Source organism: Manacus vitellinus, unplaced genomic scaffold, assembly GCF_001715985.3.
Source record: "Manacus vitellinus isolate BGI_N305 unplaced genomic scaffold, ASM171598v3 scaffold_5_pilon, whole genome shotgun sequence".
NCBI classification, from domain to species: Eukaryota; Metazoa; Chordata; class Aves; order Passeriformes; family Pipridae; genus Manacus; species Manacus vitellinus.
The window spans coordinates 19,255,664-19,274,474 of record NW_021940682.1 but is presented as its reverse complement, the minus strand read 5'-3'; the positions used below and the strand labels follow the sequence as shown (position 1 = coordinate 19,274,474).

At 41.1% G+C, this 18,811-nt stretch overlaps 3 protein-coding genes across 3 annotated transcripts; 2 read left to right on the top strand and 1 right to left on the bottom strand.

Moving 5' to 3' along the window:
• The first annotated feature begins 10,554 nt into the window (after positions 1–10,554).
• LOC108640996 (histone H4) lies at positions 10,555–10,950 on the top strand. The gene has a single exon (XM_018080190.2). The coding sequence runs from the start codon at positions 10,571–10,573 to the stop codon at positions 10,880–10,882; it is 312 nt and encodes a 103-aa protein (XP_017935679.1). The 5' UTR covers positions 10,555–10,570; the 3' UTR covers positions 10,883–10,950.
• An 874-nt stretch (positions 10,951–11,824) lies between these two features.
• On the top strand, positions 11,825–12,320 carry LOC115307839 (histone H3). The gene has a single exon (XM_029963587.1). It carries the CDS (start codon positions 11,826–11,828, stop codon positions 12,234–12,236), a length of 411 nt encoding a protein of 136 aa, XP_029819447.1. The 5' UTR covers position 11,825; the 3' UTR covers positions 12,237–12,320.
• A 3,970-nt stretch (positions 12,321–16,290) lies between these two features.
• Positions 16,291–18,541, bottom strand: LOC108640981 (histone H3). Its single transcript, XM_018080130.2, has 3 exons — positions 18,256–18,541; positions 16,815–16,828; positions 16,291–16,779 (listed from the first exon to the last, which is right to left on the bottom strand). The coding sequence occupies exons 1-3, from the start codon at positions 18,539–18,541 to the stop codon at positions 16,306–16,308; spliced, it is 774 nt and encodes a 257-aa protein (XP_017935619.2). The 3' UTR covers positions 16,291–16,305.
• Positions 18,542–18,811: the final 270 nt, after the last annotated feature.

The window sequence follows — 18,811 nt, the reverse complement described above, 5'->3', positions numbered from 1 at the left end:
ATGAACAAAGACGACCATAAAGCAAAATCTGACTGTAAGTGACACAAAAGAGAGAGCCTGGAAGTGCTGTCATCCATCCAGGTCTCTTAAACGTGATGTACGTTATTCCGAGGATAAGGACAGCATGAAGGTTAATGTGCCTTAATCTCTGTAGCTTTGATAGTTTAGTGTTAGAGCTCTGTAGCTCTGCTTTGTTACACTTGAAAATGATCAGGAAGCTGGGAGCAACTGGGAGTGGACAATAACTACTGGTGCAAGAATGCAGCTGTAGCCTCAGGGGTGCATCCTCTTTACACATCCCTCACATTCACACATTTGGGTAAGTTTCCCTTCAAGCTTGCTTTTAGTAAACCTGTTCTCAGTTCATCAAGAGAGGAGAGGTTTCCTCTCCTTCCCCCATAAACAGGATGCAGGTTAGAAAGAGGAGAGGTAGGATGGGAGAAGAGATCTCAGACCTTGCTCCCTAAGTAGCTCAATCACTAGAACTCCACCTGCAGCACACAAGGATTGCTGTCCCTACCCTGGCAAGTTTTAAAAGGTCAAGGACGTCTCTGAATGGTTTTGGGGGTTTTGTTTACCTTGTTTTGTTTTGGTTTGTTTTTGTAAGGAAAGCATATGAAAAAGGTTGTGAAGGTCGTTACCTAAGAATTTCAAGGGACGGAATTTAGGGCTTCTCTCACTTTTAGTTCTGGGTTCATTCCTGTAAGTTTTCACGTCTCCTGCTCCCTATTTTGAGTTACACTTCTGAAGTCCTTTGCTTTTCCCTAGTAGACTGAGACATTGGAAGTCTTGGCAGCTGGCCTCTGGCATTTTGTGTCAGCATCCTTTATTGTATCTTTTCCTTAACCATCACACTGACTCTCTTCTGTACAAAGAATTATCCCTGGCCTACTTCTGAGCAGAGAAAATGTTCTTGATTTTACTGTCCATTTCTGCAGAAGGTGATCTTTTTATTTTTAAAGAGAGGGGCTTTAGGGATATGAGGTGCTGTGAAAAGTGGAGGTATTTTTAGGGTTATTCCCACACTCCAGGCCAAGCAATGACATTTTCTAGTTAATATGTTAAAACAAAGTTATCAAGAGCTTTGAATAATTTTCAAGTTTGCATTGCTGGAAATAGCTGTTAAATGCAGCACTGGACCACAATGACAGTTCTCCTATTTTAGAGACTGATCATTGCAGATAGCAGTAATATTGCCGTGGGTGTTTTACAGATAAAAGAAAAAGACAAAGCAAAACAAGCATTTGAGCACATAATTTATCAAATCAGTGGTAGATTGTGGAACAGTTTTTCAAACAGACAGAGAAATTTTCTTCCTGTCAAACAAAATTACTTAAAAATTAAAAAAATTTGGAGAGTGGGCTGGTAATAAAAATTGTTTGTAGTTTTCTTGTGAAGAGATAAATATTTAAATGTGACTCATTTAATAATTAATTTCAATTAAACAGCAAACATTTTTCAATATTCTCTCTGATTTCCTTTCCAAGCACCCTGTACAAATGTAGGTTCTGTTTGCCTCTTACTTAGGAACTCAAACAAATTTTTTATCAACTCTTTAAAAGTGCACCTAGAAAATAGCATCTTTTCCATGCATCATCACACAACATACCCTGGTTTCCTTGCCTGGCTGTGTAGGTGCTAGTGCAGATTACAGAAGAGCCTAGAAAATGACAGAGTGTTTTCCAATGCAAGGATCTTCAAAAATAGTTCACATATAATACCAGAAGTAATTCCTAAACCTGTATAGTAAAGAAAATACTTAACTTTTTTCTTTTCAAGACAGGAGCTTCACATGGAGGAAAAACAGATTGGACATTAGAAAATAAAGTCAAAGAATACATTCAGACTGCAGGAGAAGAGCAATCTAGATTAGCTGATTAGCCAAATTTAGCTGAAAGTCTTCACTCAATTATAATTACTATAGTTAGGACAGTGAAGATACAGAGAAATTGCCAACTTTTAACTATAGCATGCTATCCTCTTCACAAATAATAATTTTGCAGACATTCAAGTAATCACTCAGTATCAATAATAAAAGTACCATAACAAGATCAAAAGACATTAGTCAGGTCTAGCATGATAAAACTGTATTGATGATACTGATTCAGCAATTGCAAAGTTTTTGAAGTTGGGAAGATTCAAGGTGTCAAAGAGTTGTCAGTAGTAAAGAAGCCTGTATTTTTTAGTTGTACTTCAACTAAGCTAACAAAAATATACTTAAATTTATTTCAGTGTTAGGGCAATCACATCTGCTAAAAAAATACCTTGTCTTCTAATCTAACCCCTAATGCGATAGGTTCTATCACTGTGATCAAAGAAGGATCATCTAGAAGAGGGAGACAGTAAGACATCTATGGGGAGCAGGTTCTAAAAAATTATTTCTTATGTTTAAGTAAAATTTCCTGTGTTTCAGTTTGTACCAACTGCCTCTTGTCCTGGGCAGTACTGAGAAGGCTGGATCTGTCTCCTCTATTCCCCCCCAAAGGTATCTAAACACACTGATAAGACATTCCTCATGTGAGAGATAGTCCAGTCCCTTCATCATCTTTGTGCCCCTTCACTGGTCTCACTCCTGTTATGTTCATGTTTCTGTTGTACTGTGAAGGCCAGAACTGGATGCAACATTCCAGATGTGTCTCACCAGTGCCAAGTGGAGGGATAGAATTATTTCCCTCAGTACCGTTCTGCACACAGCACTTCTCCAGGTTAATTTGTGAACCCTGAATGGCACTCCCATGACTTTTTCAATATTGGTAGCTAAATAAAGACAGTTTCAAAAAATACTGTAACCCTTCACACAGTCCTTAGTTTCAAGGCTTGTCAAGACCAGTTTGAGCTACACCAATTTGGTTCAGTGATTGTGCTATATATGACTGGGAGATACGTTAAGGCCAGTTGGAGTCTCAGCAAAACTTACATCTCTACACTCTGGAGTGATCAAAAGGTGACTCTGATCAAAGAGGTGACTCTCCTGCCTACCATAACTGCTAAATATGTGATAATGGGCAAAAAAGGATGGTGCATTTTAATGAATCATCCCCCAAATTTCCTTGTCTGCCCATAACATAACAGCCTAAATCATCAAAACATTTCTTCCAGCTTCTGAAAGCCTTTGGGTCAGAGATCCTCTTATAACCAAATTTTACTTCTCTTTACCCATCCCTTTGACTGAGAATTATCATTATTACAAGTAGTGTTACTGAACTTAGAAATCTTGATTATGAGCAGGATTCTCTGTTACTTTGTTCTGTAGATCAATTACCTTTGTATTGTTTTCAGTTGAAGATAAAGGGGAGAAAGATAAGTGCAGAAAAATGAAAAAATATAGGGATCTACGCGCAAAAGTGTGGAAATGTAACCCTAGCTGTAACTTCTACAGAGTGCCTGGAAAAAACTGAAATGTTGTTTCTGAAACTATGTTACATGCTGTCTGTTCTCCCAGATGCACAGCATCGTCAAACAATAATTCTTTTTTTTTTTTTGTGATGTAGTTTGCAAATGCTGATTTGGTCAGAAATGTAAATTGAAACTAGGCCATTGATACAAAAAAACTATGTCCTACCCCTTCAGTGACACAGTCCACGTTATCAGATGTCATTTCCTAAGCTTTCATAGGTAATTCCAGCCTTTCATGCTGAGTGAAGGGAAATAGGATGCTGAAAGCTTTCCTGGGATAGTATGCCATAGACACATCTACACACTCATCCTGTGCAGCCTTTCTTACTCTTTAGGTATCTAAAGAATATGTCCAAGAAATAAACACATAATTAGGCAGTTTGGGTTACAGATTAATGCATTTCTCAGGTTTACAGACTCAGCACACCCTGGGATAGGAATAACTCATGTTGAGTTTTACTAATTACAAGCTTAAACAAATTCAAGGAAGATATGAATAAAATCAAGAATTTACAGTACTCACACATAAGGGAGGAAATGAAAACCGTTTTTAATAGGCTTTCTCCAAAATTGACTTTAGAAAGAGTCTCAGTAGAGGACGCAATGTTTTCCTTGTGCTGGCTGATATATTGCAGATTTTCTCTCTGTTTCATTTTGTTTCATTTTATTTCATTTTAGAAAAGTATTTGAAATGAAAGTATTAATCATGAAAACTTGGCGTATCAGAAACACCAAGTCTTTCAGGGTAGAAATTTGTATTTAAGTGTTTGTGATTGTCAACTATGAAATTAAAATGCAGTGTCAAACTGCAGAGTTCTGCAGGCATCAGTCCTAGGCCTGGTATAATTTTATTTATAATTTGGATTTTAGTCTACATAGCTTGTATGTAAGTACTGTGAGTACCAACAAACAAACAAATGCTAAAACAATTGAGGACATTTTATGTATTGAAAAATGCCTGATAAGAGACACCATCTCCAAAAATAAGTTAGACACTTTACCCAGAAAGAACTATCAGTTTTGTAAATATTAAAAATATTTCAGAACTGCTACTGTCAGTAGCAGCTGACAGGCACCTGTGTGGATCTGGAATGGTGTAGTCCCACTTTGAGTTTCAGGCCTAGTTTTTAGTACCAAACTTCAAGTAACGAGAAGTGAACAATAAGTCAATAAACAGAAGAGAGCAAGAGTAATCGTAAGATGCCTAAAAACTATTTCATAATGAAAAGGCGTGTTCAAGTCCTCTGACTGAAAAAGAAGGTTGAAAAACTGAAGTTTCTTAAACACTTGAAACATGATGAGAAAAGAAGTAATTTTTCCTCATTATACATTGTAGAAAATACAGAAACTGATGGTCTTTGAAGCAAGTTAGCAGTAAGGAAATAACTTCTAATACGGAGTAGAAAATGTTGTGTGGAATGATAGCAGAGTCCCCAAGAATCAGTGTGACTGAGTAACTCTCAGAAATAAAATGGGTTCTGTTAACTTGATAATGGATGGAGGCCGACAAAAATTGCTCATGTCTAAGTACAGGTAATTATCACAGAACTATTGATTAGAAAGTGTCTGTGTGGACAAGGGAGGAGTGCCGTGTGCAATACACTTGACATTTGATGATATATTTGGAACCATCTCCATAGCATTCTCATTTGGAATCAGAGGGACTATGGGCAGGATCCACAGGATGTTAGATATTTGAAAATTATCTGTAGCACAGGGTCACAGGGTTATATTTAACTGCTTAGTGTCTGCAGGCAACCAGTAATTAAAATAATGCCCCAGGGCTGATATTACTTGGTGTTTTCTGGAACAACCTAGGAGATGAGAGAGAATGTACATTTAGCTTGTGAGGATAACACCAAGTGAGAAAGGGTAGACGAGTCAGAAGTAGTTCAGTCAATTAAAAAGGACTTCAATAAATCTGAGGTATGAGCCAACAAAAATCTCGTGCAGTGTGGCAAAGAGAAGTGCCAAGTTCTGCACATGAAGAACAGACACTTGCATCAGGGTTATGACTGGTCCGACCTTGGAGAGGACCTGGACATTGTGGTGACTTTCTCAACTGCTGTATCCTTAAAGACAAGCCTGCTTCTTTATCCAGAGCATAACCACAAATAAATCCCTGTAAGCACCTGGGAGTTCCAACTGACATTTTTGGTTTTCCAACTAAGTACTACTGTAACAAAAACAAAGCATAGCAGTAGTGTCTGGAGACACCAACACAATGCACATCACCATTTTTCGGACTTGGCTTTCTCCAGAAACACAGAGTCCAAGACAAAATTCAATAAATTCCTACAGGGATGCCCACATTAGATTCACTACTTGGAAAACTATGCCCCAGAGAGACCATTTGGACAAGGCAGTACTTCAGCTGCTATTAAGTATTTAGAACTCTATAAGAGTTGGCAGAGTTCAGCTGCAAAACTTACTGCCCAGAGCAGCTCTGTGTGAGTGGAGCTGCTCAGTCTCAGCTGTGCAAAAAAATACGTTGCTTACAATGCTTTCTTGATACTTTTTTCTAGCTTAATCAATGGTCAGCGTGTCATGAGACCTGTGCTGCTTCAAATGCCAGTTTAGAAAGCAGAGTAAGGATTTGAGAGAAGCAGTCATGTGTCTGTTGTGGTTGCCAAGTGTCTAGTTTGCTGTGTCTACCTGAATGCAGGAGCAGACTCTCACGGCGTGCTACAGAGTTCTACAGGCCACCCTGGTTCAGGGAAACCACCCAGAGCACTTGTTAGAGAGGTCCTTTGGTGTCTTGGGAGAAGCCCAGGCTGCCCTTGCCCCCACTAACAGGTTATCGATGCTGTCCCTTCTCTCTACATCCTAGGAAAAGCTTTACATGAAGAACTAGATATCTTATTAACTTCTCAATACTCCAAACCTGATCTAGGAGTTTCTCCAGCCTTTGTTCATGGACCTATTCAGCTATACTAACTATTCAGTGAGCCTGTAAGACTGCAGCTTGTGCATGGACTGGTAGGGGTGAAGCCCATGCAAGCCTTCTCCATGACAGTCACTCAGACAACATGGCCATGAGACAATTTTTGGAAGATTTTGCCTCTGTGTGGATCATCTGATCTGTGAGCCACTCTCTGTGAATGGGAAACTGCATCCTCAAAGGATGCAGCCTAAGCTACTGGACCACGACAGAGGTCTTTTCTCGATTTATCAGTCTCTATGTAGTTTCTGAATTTGGCAGCAAGAAGGAGGTTGAAAACAGTCCAAACCAGGGCTGCAGCCCAACCTCTTGTGTCTCTGATTGACAGGAGTGCTTAAATAAAAAGGTGAGAATGAGGCTCTCCACCTCTCACTTTCTCAATTAGAGGGGAAAGAGGAAACATTAAATTAGTTATAAAAGTACCAACCATTAAAGCAAATTTGTGACGCTGTCTGCTAGTTTTGCTTAAGCAGCATAAAACAGTTTTGCAACTATGCTACTGCCAGAAGATTCCTTCCAAATGGCAAATCTACACATGCAAATATTGACTCAGACCTCAGTCTCAAAATGAAAGATTTCTGTGCATAAAAAATTTTTTACCAAACTTATGTGGGCTGATCTATTTCGGTGAACAACACTTTGTAGCGTGGTTTATGTGCTGAACTGAAGGTGGAGTATATGGGCACGAGGATACAGAGAACAAGGACCTCAGGTGTACATTTAAAAGCTTAAAGTCTGCCAAAGAAGTCAGATCTTGTGCAGTTTACAGTCCTACGCAGATGTAGAGACAGGTCCCAGCTGATCAGATCTCCGTGCTGTAGAGGCTGAATACTCTCAATCCAAGTTCTTTCAGATATTACACATGAGGAGAGTTTAATGTTTAATCCCAAATTGTCTTATTGACATTACATTGGATTTTGAATTAGCAGAGGGATACAGCAATGTACTGAAATTGCATCACAAGTGTAACAAAGCATTTGCAATATACAGTTGAATCACAGTAGAAATGTGATTCTCATTATAGTCTCTATACACTCGATGTCAATGCTTGGCCTCAGTCCCTGTGAAGAAATATATTGATTGAAACCATCTCAAGCCCATTGCTCCCTTCAAACCTTTCCATTTTGTCCAGTTTTTGTAATTTGTGTTGGACAGAGCCACATATACATGGCCCACCCTCCCTACCCCGTATTTTAGTCTGGTTTGCTCAGAAAGACGTCAGTCTGAGGGAACCTGATGATTCACTGGTGCAGCTGTCTTGTCAAAAACCATGGTAACCCTTCAGTCTCCCTGGTGTTAAGATACATGCAGTTTTTCTTTACAGTACCTTATTTTTCTTTACAGAAAATTATTCCTCCAGCTCACTGTCATTTTGCCTTTCTCCTGTGAGTGTGTGCTGGTCTGTCAAAAGCGCCCACGTTTTCAGTACGAGGGAAGAATTTGTTTCTTTCCTCCAGGTGGACCAGATGAGATCTACTATGTGTTCAGCTTGGCAGATCACAGGAGCATGCAACAGTGCAAAGCAGGGATCTGTACAACCTGTCTCAGTCATAAATGACAGATTGCAATTCTATTCTTCCTTTGAGAATGACAGAGAATATTTTGAAGAGGGAATGAAGCACCAGCTGCCAGTGAGTGGAAAAGAAGGAATATGAAAAACTCTCCAATACAAAATTCAAAACTACTGGTCCGAAAACTTGAATGTGTTTCCAGAATTTTATTCATATATATTCTTAAGTTAGAATGTGTGACATTGATCTAAACTCAAACCTTGAGGCTCTAGTAACGTATAATTAATGATTTTTTTTAAAAGTCACTATTAAATTAATAGCTACATATTCTATTTACCCATCCTGAGTTTATGAATACAGACACAATACTCTATAGGTGACCTACCTTGAGGTAGAGTTTAGACACATATTAAAAAACATCACATTCATTACCTAGGGGATGCCAAACCAGAGTACAAGCAAGGGATCTGAAAACTTACAAACGGAAACCAAACGACGAGAGCAAAAAACTCATGGGAATATACAGACAGTGTTCTTAGTACACTAGAGACTTAGCCTTTGCCTCTATTTTGCAGAATTATGTCTTGATTCCACCTCGTGGATTTGATTAGATTAGATATGATAAACGAACAAAATTTTAACTACTATTGATTGAGGACTGCCACTAGTAAGTATGGATTGGAAAGCAGAAAGGGAAGGATATTGAAATTTGGTGTTCTGCTGCTAGTATGGCACTACTAAATGAAGAAAAGACAGTTAGAATTAGAAAAAAACCCAATTAACCAATGAACTAAAACCTCAAGCAAACAAACAAACCCCTCTTCTGGAATTCTTCTTTAGGTTAGTTACAGCAGAGGAGGCTTGAATTTGTTTACTGTTTTGTGACCTGACAGTTCAGTATAAACAAGAACTGTAGCCAGCATAATACATTTTTTAAGATTCAAAATCATACTCACTTCATACTCATACTCATATATATCATATAATCATATAATCATATAATCATATAATCATATAATCATATAATCATATAATCATATAATCATACTCAGCTCACCTGTTCACTCCTCCCAGGAAGATCTCAGGACTATCCAAAATCTAAGGAGACTTAATATTATATATATGCATTCTTCTGCACCTCTGCAACAGGAAGCAGTTTCTACAGTGTAGGTAGAAGCTGTGAATGGTTCTGCCTGGTGAATGACAGCAACTGATGAGAAGAGTGCAGTGGGGGTTGCTTCATATTGAAAGAGGGGATAAGCAGAGATCCCCATGTTTCTTAATATACCCCGTTTCTGAAGTGATACAGATTAGATAGGGAGAAGACAATTTTTATCTAAATCATAATTGTTGTCTTTGTCTCAAAAAACCCACCCACCCAACTAACAAACCAAAAAACACCCCCAAAAAGCCATAGATTTGATATTGACCACGCAACCACCTAGGGACAATATTAGAAAAAATATTTGAAATGTCAGGATAATGAGCTCCTCTTTTATGCTTTTATTATGACCTTAGAGAGCAAAACACTTTTTTGGTTTTATGATAGAATGTAATTGTAATTCCATCATTTTTAAACAGACTGAGGGAAGCTGCTTCTTCCCAGTTTGGTTTCACAATAGAGAATCTACTTATTGTATGTTCTAAAATGGTACAGTTTAAAAAAGTACACAGAAATTATATTTGCATTTCATACAGAATTTGACAAAAGAAAATAAATAATAAACTTTTTTTTTTTTTCTGGGAAGAAAAAAGGAAACATTCTTTAGGTGTTAGTCTAGCAGTTATTCCAGCTCAGGATGTTCTTACAATGTGACATTGTGAACATCTTATGTCAAGGATTGCTCCTTGCTTTAATAAATAATAATTCAGAATCTCCTTTTTTTTAAGTATAGATTTAGATCTCTTAAAAAAAAAAGGAAAATAAAAACAGGTAAAGATCCAAATGCATGGTCTTCTGTCAAGAGCAGGTTTTGTTCTTTTACTAATTAGGGAGTAGAAATTTAGGTCTACAGTTGTAGTAAAGAACCTTTGGTAAAAACCTAAAAAATTACCCCACTGCAGTAACTGGAAAGGTGCAAAACTAGCAGAAGTCGTAAAATAATGTAGGTTTAGCATTATAAAAAAGGATTCTATTCCACCTTCTGGTTAATATGTGCTTAAAGACACAAAGCTACTTATGTAAAAATTGAAGATTTGAGAAATGGGAGGTAGAAATGGAAATAAAGTAACCAATATATTAGATATTCTGCAAAATTTCCTAAAACTGGTAAGAGATCCGAAATCATTAAAAATTCTGTAGAAAAGTTTACAGCACTTTGAACACAAATAAACCAAAAGTATCAAGATCAACAGCATGAAAATAATGATAATTTAAAGTAATTCAAACCAACATCAGCTCGCGCAATAAAATAAAATACATACACATATAAAAATGGTTTATACAAATCTAAGGAGAGAGAAAAAAAGCTTTTCAACTGTACGAACACGTATCTCGTCTGAATTTTTTTTGGGGGGGAAGACGTGGTGTTTTGTTTATATTGTAGACTTTGCAGCTCTCTAACAGGTTGCAGAAACGGTGTGTCGTCATCCATCACAGGAAAAAGTGATGGGAACCCCGCCCCTGCGCTCTGCAGTCCTCAACCAGGTCGGACCCACGGCAATATATAGTCGCTGGGGCCCATCCTCGCTGCACAGCGGCTGCGGCTGAGCGAGGGGCACCATGTCAGGCAGAGGCAAGGGCGGGAAGGGGCTCGGCAAGGGCGGCGCCAAGCGCCACCGCAAGGTGCTGCGCGACAACATCCAGGGCATCACCAAGCCGGCCATCCGCCGTCTGGCTCGGCGCGGCGGCGTCAAGCGCATCTCGGGGCTCATCTACGAGGAGACGCGCGGCGTGCTCAAGGTCTTCCTGGAGAACGTGATTCGCGACGCCGTTACCTACACCGAGCACGCCAAGAGAAAGACGGTCACGGCCATGGACGTGGTCTACGCCCTCAAGCGCCAGGGACGCACCCTCTACGGCTTCGGCGGCTAAAACAGACCTTTTGTTCCCGGATCACCTCGAGAAACGAACCCAAAGGCTCTTTTAAGAGCCACCCACTTAAACAAAAAAAGAGCTGAGTTGCTTCAAAGCTGGTAAAAAAGAAGTGGTTTTAAAATCTGTACATTATTCTTAGTTCCTATTGCTTATTGCTTTAAGAAAATGTCTTTGTTAATTACCTATTAACTAAATATGAGTAACATTTTGGGGGCCCGTCTTGCATAGAGGGGCGGGGGCATAGTCATTCTTTTAATATAGGTTTAGGACAATTTTTTTTTCACGTCTCTGTAAAAGCAAAACGAGTAGCAAAGCACTCTAAACTTGGAACTCCTGATCCGAGGTGACCAGTTTTAGAGGCATGTCATCTGTTTATTTAAAATAAATGGTGGAAGTAGATAAGTTTACACTTAAGTTATGTTAATGTCTATTGTGGTACTTTGTGGGACGTATCACGGCTGGTCGCTCCTTAAGCCTCTTAAAAAATTAAATACTGGAATGATCCCGTTTGACCTCTAAAAGTGGAGTGTAGGCAGTCGTCCATTATTCTTTGTGCATTCGGTGCGCTAAAGCTTAAGAAAGTTTCTTCTTTTAATTGAGCGTTTAACAGAGCATAATTTCCAATTATTTCCCTTTTGAACACTTTCCCCCGAAGGTTTTATTTTCGTGGTAGGCTGTAAAAATCGTTATAAGAAACAGACCACGCTGAAAGCAGACGCGGCGGGGGGGGAGAGGCGGGGGAGGCCGCGCGCGGGCGGCCGGTTGGTGAGGGCGCGCGCGCGCTTTTCGGGCGGGCTTTTCGAATTCGAAATTATCCAATAAAAGCGGAGGATTCTCGGCAGCCAATCAGGGTGAGGAACGTTCTATAAAAGCCGCCCGCGGGAGCGAAGCGGTTTTATTTTGTCGCTGCGGTCTTGGCGGTGACTGCTCCTCCTGAGCGATGGCGCGCACGAAGCAGACGGCGCGGAAGTCGACGGGCGGCAAGGCGCCCCGCAAGCAGCTGGCCACCAAGGCGGCCCGCAAGAGCGCGCCGGCCACGGGCGGCGTCAAGAAGCCGCACCGCTACCGGCCCGGCACGGTGGCGCTGCGCGAGATCCGCCGCTACCAGAAGTCCACCGAGCTGCTCATCCGCAAGCTGCCCTTCCAGCGCCTCGTGCGCGAGATCGCGCAGGACTTCAAGACCGACCTGCGCTTCCAGAGCTCGGCCGTCATGGCGCTGCAGGAGGCCAGCGAGGCTTACCTGGTGGGGCTCTTCGAGGACACCAACCTCTGCGCCATCCACGCCAAGCGCGTCACCATCATGCCCAAGGACATCCAGCTCGCCCGACGCATCCGCGGAGAGCGCGCCTGATTCTGCGGCCACAGGTTCCATCTAGATGATCCTGATCATTATCCCCACACCCTAAAGGCTCTTTTAAGAGCCACTACATTCCACAAGAGAGTTGAAACGGCTTTTCTCATACTTTCTTACAAGCTAGGGGTTCTGAAGTTCTTATTGGTTATTGCAATTCTAACGATAACAACTTTGTAAACCTTGCTATGTAGTCACCTTAAACTACTGTATTGTTTTGAGCAGTGTTTAGTGCAGTTTGAGTGAGGTGCCTGGAAATGCCCATTTAACTATAAAGTAAGCTGCACAAAAGGAGTGATGTAGAGATAAAGCAAATGAGAAAAAGCAACACACTACTACAGACAAGTTACACCCATTTTTCCCTGCATCCTTCCCACTCCTTACATACTGCTTCCTGTAAAGTGCTATGTTTGCCATAATTTTTATTGAGTAGAGCAGCCTTTTACTTTTAAGCATTATGGAAGGCATAACCTGAGTTAGTATTGGAAGACAAACTTCAAGTTTCAATCAGCTTTTTATTAACCATTATACTCTTATTGTTTTTGACTATGATGTACCAAAGAAACTTTAGCTGGATATGTCAGCCCTGCCTCTATCACATGAATAAAACAGTGTTAAGATTATAAACTTGATGAAAGGAATAAAAAAATGATAAATTATTGTCACTTTTATTCTTAATTCTTTTTTCTGTCGTGACTTTGAGAAAAGGCTGGAGAAAAGGACTAAGGACAGTTTGGAAAAGGCAAAGAGAATCTGGTGTTTATTTTTGGGAAGTCATTGCTCTGATTTTGAAATACCTTGAGAGCACTGGCTCTGGAAAAGTTTTTCTGGCTTTTGCATGGTGCCAAATCAACCAAGGGAAAGGAAGAGGCTGTCAAGCTTCTGCACCTTTGTAACTAATGGGAGAGCTGCAGCAAAGAGGCTTATACGATTTTGGTAATCGAAGACAAGGGGTTTGTGTTCAATAAGAAGAAAACTGAGTCAGTAGAAGAAAAAAAAATCAGGGAATCAGAAGGTCAACACTTAGGAGAATTTTGTTGATTCAATAAAGTTTTGTAGTAAAGAAATTACACTTGGCCTTTAGTTCAGTTTTAGTTGTTTGAGGCTTGTAGACTCTTGCTGTTTTATTATTTTAGAGAGGTAAGTTTTCTATTAATTCACAAATAAACCATCCACATTCCTATGGATTTTGCTGTTTTGCTGTCCCAACATCTTTTCCTTTTCCCTTGATAATGGACTCTGGCCTATCCAATACACTTCTGTAAATGTAACCAGCCAAATTGGTCTGAAATTAAACTTCACGTACTTGAGTATGGCATCTGGGGGAGTCTGTAAGAAGTTTCATATGGTGTGTTTCTGAAACACCCGGCAGGACATAAACATGGTATATGTAAGAAATATTTATACCATAGTGATGTAGGTATCAAAGTATATACACGTACATATATGTACATATTCTATACCTGTATACATACATTTATATGCTTTTTTTCCCCTCAAAAATTTTAGTTCTCAAATCCTTCCACCTCCGTCTCTTTCCCAAACCTCTCTGCCTCAGCAGCACCTGGCTTTTTTTTTTTTTTTTTGCATTTCCAACCATATGATATGGTATTTTGAATGGTAGGAACTACTTCTCAGTTGGACTAGATGACCATTGTGAGTCTCTTATAGCTGAAACTGTTCTGTTCCATTCAGCCCTTTTTACCTCACCACTTGCAGTGCAAGGTAACAATTTTAGGCCTCTGAAAGCAGCAGTGCTCCTATTGGTATAGCACAGAGACTGTGCCTATAGGTTTAATTTATAAGAAATTATATTATCATAATTTTAAAATTAACTACTTGTCAGCCTATGCTCTAGGACTTCAGTAGGCTCCATGCTGATACGAATTGTTGTTTCACACTGGCAATGTATTATTAGTGATACTTGTTAGAAATAAGACAGAGTTTCTTTATTTATTTTTTCTAGTTAGCATTAAATATGCTCTAAGACAACTGAAGCAGAAGGAACAAGGTCTGAGATTATGCTTTTGTTTCTGCATTTGTCTGACTTTTAAGAGCATATGGAACTTTTATGGCTGGTTGAAAGGTTTCCTTCATTCCCCAGGCTGTGAGTTAAAATTCTCTTCTTACATCATGCTGCCTAATCAAACAAGGAGAAATGTTTGTCATGCAATTCTATACAACTTAAATTCCAAAACCTGCAAATATTTTCTTTCTTATCAGTTAGGCTTCTTTTATTTCCATTTACTTCAAACTCAGAAAAAGTTTTAATTTACATGCTAAGGAATAGAGGTGAAATGTATCTTGAAACAGAGGTGAAATATATAATAAAACAAAGTAACATACTGTTCAATACAGACTGCACAGCCATTCCATTCAGCACTTGGTAACACTGTAGCTCTGCTTTCATTGCAGCTTGATTCCAAAATAAGGCCATGTAGACCAACAAATTCATTCAGGGGGATTTATGTGGGAGGAAGAAAAAAACAAGCAGGGAAAAAAAAAAGAAGACTGAACCCCTGAACAAACCTTAATCTTATCTGTTTGTTACTGAGTCTTTACACTTTCTTTTCTCATCTACCTGAGTGCCATCTCTGACAGATTGTGTCTATGGCGCAGCGTCTTTAAGAAGGCAAATAATGCCCAGAAGCCTCTAATGACAACAGGTGACCGCTCTGGCTTCTAATAGCAGCCTTCAGCACTCAGGGTTGTTGCACCCCAGGTACCAGATGTGTTTGCAAATGGGTAGAAGACAGGAAGATGTTTCCCAAAATAAGAGGAGAAACATCAACTATGTATGAATCTGCGTTATGAATCCGAGGCCTAATTTTTACTTCCTAATTTAATTCTCAGACTCTTGTTAGACCAGTCTTGTCTAAGTAACAATTTGAGCAAAGGTGGGTTCTTGGAAATTTGAAAGCTGCATGCATATTCATCTATCTTTCCAGATACTCATGAAGAATCCTAAAGAACTGACTGCAGAAATCTGACAACTCAGCATGTCAGATATTGTGATCACTACTTGGAGAAGTGTAAATTCAAAGACAAATACATTTATATCTGTTATTACAAGAGCACATAAGTTTCTGCTCCAAGATTTCTATAAAACTCTTATTAAAAATACTGTCCTCCCAAAAAAATGCTCAGAAAATACATAACCTTTTTCCGACTGTTTTTATTATTATATGGCAACAAATCTGGACAAACACAATAATCTATTCCTGTCTACAGTACTTTTCGATCAGTTTCTTGACCTTTTCAGGTGCTTTTCTGTGCTGCCAGAAAGAAGCCTCAGGTGCCCTGTGTCATCAGCGTGGTAGTCCCTCATTTTTAGATCAGCCTCAGAACTGGTTTATTGAGGTGGATATTCTTGCTTCTGGCATTAACAGTGGTTTGAACAAGGTGGAAGCCCCCTTTAAGACAATCTGTTTTAGCCAGGTTTGACAGTAACACAGTTCCAAGGAGCCACAGGAAGTTTCTGCTCTTCCTTTAACCCAGCCAGCCCCAGAGTTTAAGGTGCAGATTTCCTGAGCACAGGGGGCCCTCCCTGGACAGAGGCTTAAACCTATTCCCTCCCCCCACCCACTATCCTTCTACCTCCCTTCTCACAATGCTGTGTAAAGTCCAGCATTGTGATAGGGATGTAGACCCCTCCATCCTGCCTCAGGTTGTCTGCTCAACCCCTCTTTAAGTAATATATCGATCTCTCATTTCAACCCTTCGATTTGTCTCCTTCTCTCATCCAGTGTTCATGAAGCACCTGTTACTCCCCTTTAATATTTGCAAAGTGCCGCGGGTGAATTGCAAACAGGGAAATATTAAGCCTTGTGGGGTTTATTAAGGACAATTATTTATATGCAGGAAGCAGTAAAATAAGATGGGACAGAAATAAGAGCAGCTGGGACCTCAGAATAAGAGCTTTCAGCCTGAAAAAAAATGTTAAAACCCTGATCGTTTTAAAACAGCATTACAGCTCTTTTTATTGACCTGTGTAGTGGCTCTTAAAAGAGCCTTTGGGTCTGTGTGGGCTGCCTGCGTGCCTTGTCGGGAAAGGGCTGCGGCAGGAGACTCAGGCGCGCTCTCCGCGGATGCGTCGGGCGAGCTGGATGTCCTTGGGCATGATGGTGACGCGCTTGGCGTGGATGGCGCAGAGGTTGGTGTCCTCGAAGAGCCCCACCAGGTAAGCCTCGCTGGCCTCCTGCAGCGCCATGACGGCCGAGCTCTGGAAGCGCAGGTCGGTCTTGAAGTCCTGCGCGATCTCGCGCACGAGGCGCTGGAAGGGCAGCTTGCGGATGAGCAGCTCGGTGGACTTCTGGTAGCGGCGGATCTCGCGCAGCGCCACCGTGCCGGGCCGGTAGCGGTGCGGCTTCTTGACGCCGCCCGTGGCCGGCGCGCTCTTGCGGGCCGCCTTGGTGGCCAGCTGCTTGCGGGGCGCCTTGCCGCCCGTCGACTTCCGCGCCGTCTGCTTCGTGCGCGCCATCGCTCCCCGATCCCAAACCTTCGGAACAAGAACACCAAGTAACTGTAGTAGTCGGTGCAACGCCTTTATTTATAGAGCCGCCTCGTCTCTGATTGGACCACAGGAACGCGCTCTCATTGGCTGCCGTGTCAATCCCGGCCGCAGCCCCGCGGACCCTGCTGCCGGTCCGTGGCCTGGGGCGGGGCGGGTATTTCAGACACTGCGCTCGTATCCCCTCTGGTTAGATTCTGCCAGTCTCCTGCGGTGATAACAAAATAAGGAAAAACTTACTTCAGTGCCGTAGAGAGCTATTTCTTATGTTAAAGGGCACGTTATCTCGAAAGTCTCAAAGGAAAAACCGGCTGTTACCTTTAAATCAGGCGCTCAAAGAATCTAATAATGCAAGTTCGTACCTATAACAAGTTGTACCAAGTATGTAACAAGCTGTAACAATGGAGATCATATTTTAATGTTTTCCTCCTATTTTTTCCTAGTTTTTCTATTTTTTCTCTAGTTTTATTTTCACTAGGAAATTCTGAATGAGAGGCCTTACATATCGCCAGGTAAAATCGTGACTTTGAGACTACTCAGGCAAGTAATTTTTTTTTATTTCCAGTGAAATTAAAAGCTTAAGGAATATGGTATCACGCTATTATTTAATTTGTCTCTGCTCATTAAGTTTGTGACAAAATCAGGTTGTGACCACGAGTATTTATTATCATTGTTTGCAGGTGGCAAATGATCTCCAAAGGTTTTAGGTAAAGTTGAAATCCTGGTCTTTTCCCTTCAGTGATGAAGGAAGTACAACAAAAATACTTTAGAAGTGAGTCCCAGACTGGAGTGTTCTTCCTATGCAAAGTGCTCGCACACGTCTTCTATTGAAATTTTTTTTTAATGTGTTTCTAGGGTCATGATTTGGTTTTATTGTCCTGTCCCCTCCCAGCCCTTCCCTTCCCTCCAAACCAATTAAAAATATGATCTCTATGAAATAATATTAGATTTACTGAGATTTCTTCTAGAAATAAACCATTTGACATGGAAAGGAAGTTTATAAAAATTAGAAATATAAGAAAACGTTTATCTCAGAGTAAGTTTCTTATTTTTCCCTAGCTAATTGGTTTACAAGTATCTACCTAAACAAAAATTTTGAAGTACAAACCACTAAATTGTACTTAAGATAGTTGTTTAAGTTGGCGAACACTAAAAAAAAAGTAGGATTTCAGTTTTAACTAAATAGCGCTCGAAGTGATTTTTATTGGGGTACGTTTCTAAGAGAATTTGGAATACACAAGGAAAAGCGCATCTTACACAGGAATGAGCATTTCCCCGTTAGCAGCAGTTACACATTACACAGCACAGGGTTAACCACAATGCATAGCAATGGTATTCCATCACTAGTGCTAATAATCTTAGTAAATTGGATACTACACACTTAAAAAAGTTAACACAGCTCTTTTAATGGAAAAAGTGGGTGGCTCTTAGAAGAGCCTTTGGGTTCGGTTTCTCGAGGTGATCCAGGACCAAAAGGTTCGGCTTAGCCGCCGAAGCCGTAGAGGGTGCGTCCCTGGCGCTTGAGGGCGTAGACCACGTCCATGGCAGTGACCGTCTTCCTCTTGGCGTGCTCGGTGTAGGTGACGGCGTCGCGAATCACGTTCTCCAGGAAGACCTTGAGCACACCGCGCGTCTCCTCGTAGATGAGCCCCGAGATGCGCTTGACGCCGCCGCGCCGAGCCAGACGGCGGATGGCCGGCTTGGTGATGCCCTGGATGTTGTCGCGCAGCACCTTGCGGTGGCGCTTGGCGCCGCCCTTACCGAGCCCCTTCCCGCCCTTGCCTCTGCCTGACATGGCGCCCCTTGCTCAGCTGCAGCCGCTGTGCAGCGAGGATGGGCCCCAGCGCCTATATATTGCCGAGGGTCCGACCTGGTTGAGGACTGCAGAGCGCGGGGGCGGAGCATTAGTCACGCTCCCGCCACCTCCTCTGTATCGCACGACCGGCGAGCAAAAGTGTGCGGAATTTTTGCGAATTTCCCTTCCCCGCAGCGCAAGCGGTTCGGTGTTTCTGCCACTTTTCGGTGCGTTCGATTTTTGTTTGTTTATTTGTTTTAATTTATTTTG

Excerpts from the sequence above, each read along its gene's own strand:
- LOC115307839 (XM_029963587.1), top strand. The coding sequence starts at position 11,826 with ATGGCGCGCACGAAGCAGACGGCGCGGAAGTCGACGGGCGGCAAGGCG.
- LOC108640996 (XM_018080190.2), top strand. The coding sequence starts at position 10,571 with ATGTCAGGCAGAGGCAAGGGCGGGAAGGGGCTCGGCAAGGGCGGCGCC.
- LOC108640981 (XM_018080130.2), bottom strand. The coding sequence starts at position 18,541 with ATGTCAGGCAGAGGCAAGGGCGGGAAGGGGCTCGGTAAGGGCGGCGCC.